We start from the raw sequence: 10,710 nt of genomic DNA, 5'->3' as shown, positions 1-10,710 counted from the left end.
CTGCTCCATGTAGAACAGCACAGACCTGTGCCCCAGCTCCTCCCCTCTCACTGCTCCACACAGAACAGCACAGACCTGTGCCCCAGCTCCTCCCCTCTCACTGCTCCACACAGAACAGCACAGACCTGTGCCCCAGCTCCTCCCCTCCCGCTGCTCCCCACAGAACAGCACAGACCTGTGCCCCAGCTCCTCCCCTCCCGCTGCTCCCCCATGTCTGGGACGCCCATGCCTAGCAGTCACACCCAGCTCTGACGCTGGAGAGTTGTGAGCTGTGGCCATGTGATGCCATTGAGCATCCTGTCCCGCCCCTGCTGTGCTTCTGGTTTGTGTTTATTTGTGGTGCTGGGATGGAGCCCAGCCAGGCTTTTACTGGGCAAGTGCTCTCCCCTGAGGCCCACCAGCTGGACTCCCGATCATGCCGTGCAGCCCCCTCAGGCTCCTCCATGGGACAGGAGTCACAGGGACAGTGTGGCTGTGAGGTGGCTTTTCTCTGGGGTCTAAATGTGGCCAGCCCAGCCTGTGAGCCGCCCTCTGCCCTCCCTGCAGCCCGGCGGGGGCTCTGTGTGCACACGGCCTCTGCCTTGGCCTCTCGGGTTGCCCCAGGCCACATCACTGGTGCAGGGTCAGACCCAGAAGTGCGACTCTGTGCCCTCAGTGGGATCCTGTGGGAGGAGTAGAGTACGGAACTGTCTCCAGCCCACATCGCTGACAGCCGCGACGCGTTGCATGTCTGTGAGCCTCTTGTTTCGCTGAATGAAAGTGTGTATTTATAGGCTGTGGATTTTGGCTTCGGCAACCATTTATTATCTACACATAATTTGGTCCCAAATAAGAAGTTGGAAAGAATGGTGTTTTTAAAGTAGTTTGTAGTGCAGGAGCTTTGATGAATGCCGCTAAGGGGTGAACGTGTGCTGCGACTTTTATGAAATAAAATCTCACACCTTAAATACACGGTGGTGTTCCCGGTCTGCTGGCAGTGAGAGGTGAGCAGGACTCTCACAGGCGCTGAGGCGAAGCTCCTGGGTGAGCCCCAGGGCCGGGCGTCATGAGCAGCCTGTGTCCACAGTACGTCCCAGCCCTGAGGACCCCCACAGGAGACCTGCGTCCCAGGGCTTGGGCACCACCTCCAGGGCAGAGAGCAGGCTTGGGGGGAAGGGGGCGGCAGGGCCTAGGCCCACCACTGTGCTCACCAGTCCCTGCCTTCGGCCCCGAGTCACTCGGTTGCTTCAGCGCTCTAGCATATGGCACCTGAAGCACCTGCCCTCCCCACTTCATACACAGCAGTTAGGCTCCGTGTGCTCCCAAACGGGTCCTGTGTCACCATGGACGGCTCATGACTATGGTTCATGTGCAACAGTCATCACACAACCACATGACTTTCACAAGGAGATCATTCCTGTGCTTGTCACGCAGCACATCGTCAGCACACATAATACACATTCGTTTCATTTACAAGTCACTCTGTTTTTGAGTGTAAGTTGTGTATATATTATGTAACTTTTAGTATCTGTTATACCTACCTGTAACAGAGAATAGCTAGATTGATGTGTAGATTTAGTGTACAGTGTTGTATTTATGGCATTTTTTGTACATAGATTTTTCAAGTTGGAATGTAAAAATTGAGTTTTTGAGACATGTGCCATCATTGACATCATTTGCCAAAATGGTTCCCAGTCAGTTCCCACGGCCAGTGAGACTCATTCCCTACCCAAGAAGGTGATGAAGACGTTTTTTACCCATGTGCTGTGTGAAGTGACCATCATTTGCCTTCTCTGATTACTGCTGAGGTATTCACAGGCATCTTTTCCAGTGTTTTTCCTAAGTGGCTGTGAGGGCAGTTTCCATCCCTTGTGTCATGCACCAAGATCTCCTGGTTGGTGTGAGGAGGGGCCCTGGCCTGCCCCTCCTCGGCCTCCTTCCTTCCCTGTGCGTGGGGAGGGCCTCGCAGAGGGCGAAGGGGCCGTGGACAGGCCACTGCACGCCTGCTCTGACCTGGCTCTGACCTGGCTCCTAGCCCAGCCTTGCACCCTTGTGCCTGTCCATCAGGGTCCTCAGATGGTAGAGGCACTTGGGAGACCGCCATTTTCCTGTAGTCTTCTAGACCTGTGAAACATTTCCCCACCATATTTGGAAGGGGACTGGCAGGGAGGAGGTGGGCAACGTTTGAGCCATTGGTCGAATCCCTGCTTTCTGCTCATTGTATCCGGCTCATTTTAGCTCACTGTGCTTGGTGGTAAGCCAGCATAATGGTGAGATATGAGTGTCTTCCTACAGGGAGGCCACGGCTCCTCCGCTGGGAGTGTCTGGCCATGGGGCTCCGAATGCACCCCAGGTTACACTGGCTGTTAGGAGGCAGGGCCCGTGGAGGAAGGGGTGCGGCCGTCTCTGACTCCACCGCCTGCTTCCCATCCTGGTGTTCTTCCTCACTGTGGCCTGAAAGCCGTGGCACAGCAACCAGGCAGACGGAGCCAGATAAGACCTTGCTCCGGAGGTTTGTCACAGCCGTGGGAAGACGCAGCCGGGCTGTGGCCAGAGGCTCCCTCCTGAGGACCTGTCAGTCACCCCGCCTCCAGTTCCCGGGTCTGCCCACACCTGGGCGCTGCTGCCAAGCGTCCCTCCCGTCCTGTCTCTGGGGCAAGGTGGCCTTTGTCATCCTGGCCACACTTTCTGGCCTTAAGTTTTCTCTTTTTTGCTGTTTAATGTCTCGGTTGCTATTTTTAACAGGAATTTGTGTCAGAGTGATTTTGATCCAATTGCTGTACCTTTATTAGCACCACATTACAACTCCGGCAGGTTAGGCTGCAGCATCCTTGTTCTCTGGCCTATCTAGAGAAAAGATTCTCATGTCTCTGTTGCTTGTGTTTAAGTGTTGCCTTGTTATGGTACCTGTACCTTATGCGCTGTGACCTATAGTCAACCATAGTCCAAAAGGATATGGAAAATTCTAGAAGTAAATATGGGTACGTTTGAAGTTTGGTGCTGCTCTGAGTTGTGGGATGAAATCGCAGCCTTCCTGCCTGGGGTGGGTCTCTGCGGCCCTCCCCAGGCTGAGGCCCCTAGCCCAGGCCCCATCCAGCAAGGCTGAGCATCCTCCGTGCCCCACAGCCTGTGACCTGGAGAAGGTGAGAGATCGCCCTGCTCACGGCAGAGGCCAATGGAGGGCTCTGTGTCTGCGAGGGTCCCAACCAGTGTGCCAAATGCCTCGGCCCCGCCCCAGACTCTGCCCCAGCCCCTGGCCATGGGGAGTCCGAGGGTGCCACCTGCCACCCCCTCCCCGCAGCGTAGGATTCCTCTTCCCTGGGACAGTGCACTAGAGGAGGTGTGATTGGGAAGGAGGGTGGGCCTCATGGAGTCTGTCCAGGGAACGGGCCTGTGGCTGCTACCATAACTGGCCGCTCTGGAGCCTCCTCTGCTACTATTAGGTTAACAAGCTGAGCGCGTCTGTGTGTGGCACACAGCTCCTCTCGCTCTGCTGCGGGCGGGTGTGCAGCTCTCCTGACTGTGGGTGCCTGCCAGCCAGGCTTCTCCAGAGGGGTGGCACCAAGCACCCCCTCAGGCCTGGCCCTTTCCCAGCGCTCATCCTGGGGCCCAGGCCACGGGGGCATGGCTCTGTGTGAGGCTGGTGCCCGAGCGTGGGGAAGGCTGGACATCCACAGGGCAGTTGTGAGGACAGTGGTCTCCCTCCCCACCCCCCCAGGAAGGAGTGTAGAGGTAAGGGCTGGAAATACTGGGTAGCCCGTGGCCCCAATACCTAGTATATGTCCAAAGGAGAAAGGCATCTCCATGGCCTGCTTACTGCAGCTGAAACATGGAAGGACCTGAAGGTCTGTCGGCACCCAAAGGGCTAAGAGCGTGTGGGTGAGTATACACCTGCGCGATGAAATATTACCCAGCCCTGAAAAGGAAAGACATCTTGTCATTTGTGGCAACCTGGCTGCATCTTGACAGTACTGGGCTGAGTGAGTTAGACAAGGGAGGTGGAAGCAGATGCTCATGTCAAATCTAAATGAACTCACAGAAGCGGAAGTAGAGTGGTGTTGCCCTGGGGGAGAGGGAAGGCACTGGGGCAGCACGGGGCGAGCCCTGAATGTCGGGCTGTGCAGTGGAGCATAGCGTTGTTTCTCTTGACAGCAGCCATTCTCCTGCGAGTGCACTGTGAGGAGCCCCCGGCACCACACAGCTGCCCGGCTGGTGTGCGTCCTTAATCCAGGCCATAGCTCTAGGAGCAGGGAGCTTTGCCCTGTGGTCCGTGAGGGGTGTAGCCACCACTGAGCGCATGAAGCGCTGTTGTAGATAGACCTCTTTGCATGAACCAGGTGTCCAGCTCTCCAGCCCTGCCCCCCCATGAGCAGCAGTGGGACGCCCCCTACCCCCCAGTGGGCAGCAGTGGGACGCCCCTCCCCCATGCGCATCAGTGGGACGCCCCTCCCCCGTGGGCAGCAGTGGGACGCCCCCTCCCCCATGGGCAGCAGTGGGACGCCCCCTCCCCCATGGGCAGCAGTGGGACGCCCCCTCCCCCGTGGGCAGCAGTGGGACACCCCTCCCCCATGGGCAGCAGTGGGACGCCCCCTCCCCCCGTGGGCAGCAGTGGGACGCCCCCTCCCCCATGGGCAGCAGTGGGACGCCCCCTCCCCCCGTGGGCAGCAGCAGTGGGATGCCCCCTCCCCCCCAGTGGGCAGCAGTGGGACGCCCCCTCCCCCCGTGGGCAGCAGCAGTGGGATGCCCCCTCCCCCCGTGGGCAGCAGCAGTGGGATGCCCCCTCCCCCGTGGGTAGCAGTGGGACGTCCCCTCCCCCATGGGCAGCAGTGGGACGCCCCCTCCCCCGTGGGCAGCAGTGGGACGCCCCTCCCCCGTGGGCAGCAGTGGGACGCCCCCTCCCCCCGTGGGCAGCAGCAGTGGGACACCCCCTCCCCCCCAGTGGGCAGCAGTGGGACGCCCCCTCCCCCCGTGGGCAGCAGTGGGACGCCCCCTCCCCCGTGGGCAGCAGTGGGACACCCCCTCCCCCGTGGGCAGCAGTGGGACGCCCCCTCCCCCCGTGGGCAGCAGTGGGACGTCCCCTCCCCCATGGGCAGCAGTGGGACGTCCCCTCCCCCGTGGGCACCAGCAGTGGGACGCCCCCTCCCCCAAGTGGGCAGCAGTGGGACGCCCCCTCCCCCCCAGTGGCAGTGGGACGCCCCCTCCCCCGTGGGCAGCAGTGGGACGTCCCCTCCCCTGTGGGCAGCAGTGGGACGTCCCCTCCCCCATGGGCAGCAGTGGGACGCCCCCTCCCCCGTGGGCACCAGCAGTGGAGTGTTGGGAGCCCACGTGCAGAGTAGGGGGCAGTCCTGTCAGGGCGGAGCTGGGCAGCGGGTGTGTGGGGGGGGGGTCCTCACCTCCCAGGTGGCTGAGACCTGGGCTGTGCCCAGCCACAGGTCACCAGCTGTGCCTGGTTCCTGGGGCCCAGGCTGCAGCCCTAGACTCTGGAAAGAAGGGTTCTCTGGGAAGGCCCCTGCCCGTCTCTGCTCATTTCACAGACACATGAAGGAACCGGTGGAAGTGAGGAGTCTGGCCAGGGCTGCATCCTAGAAAGCCAAAGCCTCCATGTTTGCCTGTACCACAGGCAAGCCCTGAGCAGATAGAGCAGACAGGAGGAGGACCCTAGCTGACCCCTGTCCTCTGGCCCTGCTCTGTGGTGGCCTTTGCTCATTGGACAGTGCAGAGGAGGGGAGGGGCCGTCTGGGCCAGTGGCCTCCCCTTCCTGGTGGAGCTGAGCTCTCCTCCTACAGAAGAAGCCGCAGCCCACAGCGCCGCCGAGGCTCACTCCAGCAGAGCCGGGGCAGCACGGTGCAGACAGGGTCCGCTCGGACTCCCGTGGACGGGCCAAAGCTGCCTCGAGTCTGCTCCACAGAACAGACAGGGAGAGCTCGGCTCCCGGGCCTGAAGACTGCGGGGCGGGCCCGCTTCAGACAGGGTCAGAGTGCCATGGACCTCCTCAGATCCGGCTCAGCGGCCGGCCCGGCTCCACCTCCCGGCCCCACCCTGCAGAGGGGTCTGTCTCCATTGTTGGGCTCCAACTCCAGGCTCCCTGCTATGACACGTCAAACTAGCTGTCCTTGCTTCTCAGACTTCGCACTCTCATCAACATGGGGGCAGGTCTGACCCTCATTCCGATTGGACAGGCTGAGGGCTTGTAACCTTCTCTGGGCCAGTAACTGAAGCCAGGACACTGCCAGTGGGAAGTACTGACCACCCACATCTCGACGGGACACACTGAAGGCCTGCCTTCAGGCCACCCTCACTGTCCAGCCAGCGTCCGGCCCTCGTCAGCCTCCCACAGCGCTCCCTCTGCACTCCTACACGTGGTGTCCACACCTTCCCGACGCAGTGATCATTCCCGGAGGTGGACTCCATCCCAAGTGCTTGTGCTGAGGATGGGCCGCCCGAGCCCACGAAGCCTGGGTGGACATGCTGTGACTGGGAAGGTCTCCACACTCAGAGCGGATTTCGGACTTGTTTCCTAAATACTTAGTGTATGATCCTAGAAGCGGACAAATCAGCCACAGACTCCTGAGTATCAGAGAACCGCAGACCGCGTGCCGCTGTGTTGCCCAGAGACCTCAGGCCTGAGATTTTCCGCTTCGTCTGATGACACAGAGCTGTAGGACGTCTGCAGACAGCAATAGGCATTCTGTGGAAAGTCTCCAAGAGGCACGTGAGTTTGCCACAGCTGCCGCGGTGAGGAGTGCTCGTGTGGCCCCAGCCTGAGTCCTGAGTGGAGCCCGAGCCTAGACGTCATGGCCCGGGGCCGCCCTGGGGCCCGGGACAGGCCTCGGTCCAGTCAGCCGCCAAAGGCAGAGGAGGAGCCCGCCCAGCGCGCAGCCCAGGCCCGGCCCGGCCCGGCCGTGCTGCGCCCCCTCCTCGCTCCCAGGCCTCAGCCCTCCAGTCAGGGATCCCACTTCACCCCATCTTGAAGTTAGTCTCCCACATAGGAGAGGAGGCTGCTGTCTGAGGCCGCCTTGTCCACCGCAGCCATGCCCATGAGCAGGGCTGGCCCCTTGGCGGGGCCACAGGTGTTTGTAATTCTCATGGCTGCAGGTGTTTCTGTCACGTGACAAGCCCTTGGGGCTGCTGTGGCCCCTGACCCCTGACCCCTGCCCCAGAACTCGGAGGTGGAGCCCACCTGTCAGGCGCAGCCTGCTGACCCAGGGGTCTCACCAGTTCTGTGTGGGTGAGTGTTGTTTTCAGCACTGACGGAATATTTCACGGGTGTTTTGTTTTTGCTTTGGGGTCCTCAGGAGAGGCCTGGAAGGGCTCACAGGAGTGGGTGCTCGCCAGGTCGGCCAAGGGTGGAGGAAGCCCGGCGTGGAGACTAGGATGGGCAGGCAAAGGCAATGTGCAAACGCAGGAATACTGCGGGCGGCTGGAGCACCCGGGGCCTGGAGCAAGGGGGTGGGATTCGACTGGATCTAGAGGCTGGTAAAAAAGATTTCCAGGACACAGACTATACGTGAGGATCCTCAGCTTTCACTCAGGTGGAGAAAACCTCATTTCTACCCCAAACACTTAGAAACAATTAGTGGCCAGTGCTTCAAACTGGAGAGGCTGGGCCTGGGGATTCAGGGGTCTATTTTCTTGGACACTTGGCTCCGTAACCTCAACCCAGTCCAGTGTCAGGCAGAGCATACCTCCAAGCAGAGCTCAGCCTGCTCTGTTGTCCCGATACGCCATGCCCATTGCGGATTGACTCACATCCAAGGAATGGACTTGGAGACAGAGTCTGCTCTGGGTCTTGACAAGCCTCTTTCAAGTCAGATGATGGGGACAGGGTGGCAGATGAACAGGCCACAGGACAGCGTCTCATGGGGAAATGGAGTGTGGTCAGTAGAATAACAGTTTCTACAGCTGTCTACCACAGACTCCTATTCCTGGAACCTGTGACCATGTCACCTCTCCTGAGGTGGGGGCTTTGTGCTCAGTGCCGTGGACTAACAGAGGGAGAGCGCGGGCTCAGCCGCCCAGTGTCATCACACAAATCCTTCCAGTATGAGAGCCAGTCCCAGCTCCAGAGAGATGAGCCGGCAGAAGGAGAGCGCGGGCCTTTGAGAGGAACAGCTCTCTCACGGGCCTTGAGAACAGAGGAGCGGTGCAGACGGGGTGTGCACGTGGTCCCTGGAAGGTCGAAAGGCCCCAGCTGACGGCCAGTGGGAAAGCGGGGCCTGTCCTGAGCCCCGGCAGACGGGAGTACAGTGTGCTGACACCGGCCGGGCGGCTTCAGCCAGGACACCGGGCCCACTCCTGAGCCGCAGGACCGCGAGGAGAGGCGTTGGCGTTGTCTGATCTCGGGCGGAACGGAGGCAGAGGTGGAGAGTGGCACAGGTCGAGTGTCTGGGCAGGGGGAGCAGGTGGGCGGCCCAGGACCCCAGCAGAGACCTCAGCCTGCGCGCTCAGGCCCACCCCCGGGGGCGGCGCTGCCCTCCGCCCAGCTCACATGGCAGAGGGCCGGCCAGGACCTCCTGGCACTGCGGAGTCTCCAGCTTCCGTGAAGATCGTCACGTTTGTGCCTGACTGTGAAAATGACACGTGTAGAGATGGGTTTCGTTGGGAAAACTGCTCTTCCTGTCTGAGCTCTGCACACTGCCCGGGCTCGGTGGGGTCCCTCCCCCTGGCTGGCTGGTCTGAGCCACACACCACTATTTATGGAGTGGGTGGAGAGCTCCTCCCTGCCGTGGCCAGCACGCTAGCTCAGGCAGGAGTCCTGGAGCATCGGCCGTGGCCTGTGGAGGCTCCGCTTCCTCTGTGCAGCCCACGCTGAATTCTGTGACGACGCTGGCCCATGTCCACATCTGAGTCCACAGCGAGGCCGGGGCTGGCCGGGCCCTGGACCTCCCCTCCACCCCTGACGTTCACGGCGGCAGCTGATCTCTGTTGACGGCACTGGGGCCGGGCCTCACCAGAAGGGAAGTCCAGAGAGATTGTGACAGAGAAGGGATGGCCCTGTAAGCCCCAGAGACCTGGTGGTCAGCGAGAGGTCACTGCCTGGCGCCCACAGAGCACATGTTCCTCTCACGTGCAGGACGCTCTCTCGACAGCTAGGGAAGAATTCACACCACATCTCCCCCAATGCTGCTGGAGAAGCGGAGACACTTCCAAGTGTATTTTGAGTGAATCATTACTGAGATACCAAATCTAGACACAACCCACCAGAGGAGAAGAAAACTGCCGGTATCCCTCATGAGCACAGATGCAAAAACCCTTGACAAAACCCAGGAGCTCAAGTTTAAAGCGTAGTGAAGACTGTGTGGTGAGCTGGGGTGACCTGTACCAAGTACACCGGGAGCTTCGACGCCTACTCTGTCCAGAAGCGCTGTATGTACAGGGCAAGGCAGGAAGCCACAACCTAACATGATAAAAACACGCAGGACGTTGGGGGAGAAGGAACTGACCTTGACCGGGCAGTATCGTGAACACCCATGTTGAACACTACCCTGAGTGAATGCTCGCTTCCCTCTGAGTGGGAACCAACGCACATCCACCACTTCCAATGCCTGCCAAAGTTCTGGTTAAAGAAAAAAAAAAAGGGGGGGTGGTCAAGGAAAGAAAGAAGCAGATGCATCCCGGGTCTCAGCCAGCATGATGCTGTATACTTCAAGCTCACTGGAGCTAAGAAATTCTGCAGAGCTGCAAGTAGCAAGATCCACACCAAGCCCAGCAGTAACCATACCCACCAAGAGCAAACCGAAGAGGAAGGGTGGAGCGATGCCATGCGGTGTGTGAAGGAATATGATGTATAGTATACGTAGTCGTAGTGAAGAAGGACTCGAACACTGAGAGCTGGGAAGGTTGCTGAAACACATTGTGAACACGCAGAATGCCACTGAAATTACTTCAAAGTCATTTATTTTATGTGAGTTTTACCTTTTAAAGAAAAGGAGGAAAAAGGAATGAAAGTGACTGACAAAGAAGCCCAAGGGAAAACAGAAAGGTTTAAGTTTGAGCAATTTTAGTTTTCTGTCAGATACGAATGAAAACTAACCCCAAATGAGTCAACTACCTGCTCAGAGCGTCTCCCCTTGTGAAGGTGAGCGGGAGAAATGAGACGTGAGGAGGCGATGGGAAGTTAATACCCGGCAGGCAGCGTGCGGAAGCAGGGCTCACGGAACCAGAATATCAATGCCAGAGTGAACAGTAACAAGGAGGAGCTGTAGCTCCCGTGGTTATGATCAAATGGGGCTTAAACCAGTGAGAAATAGGAGCTTGGGAACAGAAATTCCTATTAGCATAAATAATGATTGGAGTCCAGGACCGCGTTTATGACAGATGGGGAAGAATTTGATGAAAAGCCTTCAAACAGGCCCCAGGGCCGAAGACCCAGCTCTGTGGATTTCCAGATCAGCTCTGCATCCTTTAATGCAAAGAGAACTGGAGGTCCTTCATGAGCACTTGCTGAGTGCCTCCTGTGCGGGGGAAATAGAGGTGATTCTACTGAGCACCTGCTGCGTGAAGGAAAATAACGATGGTGTCTACTGAGCACCTACTGTGTGTAGGAAAATAGAGGTGATGTCTACTGAGGGCCTACTGCGTGTAGGAAAATAGAGGTGGTGTCTACTGAGCGCCTCCTGTGCGGGGGAAATAGAGGTGATTCTACTGAGCACCTGCTGCGTGTAGGAAAATAACGGTGGTGTCTACTGAGCACCTACTGTGTGTAGGAAAATAGAGGTGATGTCTACTGAG

The 10,710-nt window shown here is 58.9% G+C and overlaps 1 protein-coding gene across 1 annotated transcript in view; it reads left to right on the top strand.

The window, feature by feature from the left end:
* Adgrd1 (adhesion G protein-coupled receptor D1) overlaps nt 1-10,710 on the top strand; it is a 130,450-nt gene that overhangs the window by 113,731 nt on the left and 6,009 nt on the right. The window contains exon 27 of the mRNA XM_013023037.1: nt 7,140-7,207. Within this exon, the coding sequence (XP_012878491.1) occupies nt 7,140-7,207 (68 nt within the window). The remainder of the gene's footprint in view (nt 1-7,139; nt 7,208-10,710) is intronic.

The sequence above is a fragment of the Dipodomys ordii genome, unplaced genomic scaffold, assembly GCF_000151885.1.
Source record: "Dipodomys ordii isolate 6190 unplaced genomic scaffold, Dord_2.0 Scaffold66, whole genome shotgun sequence".
NCBI classification, from domain to species: Eukaryota; Metazoa; Chordata; class Mammalia; order Rodentia; family Heteromyidae; genus Dipodomys; species Dipodomys ordii.
This window is presented reverse-complemented; position numbering and strand designations above follow the sequence as displayed.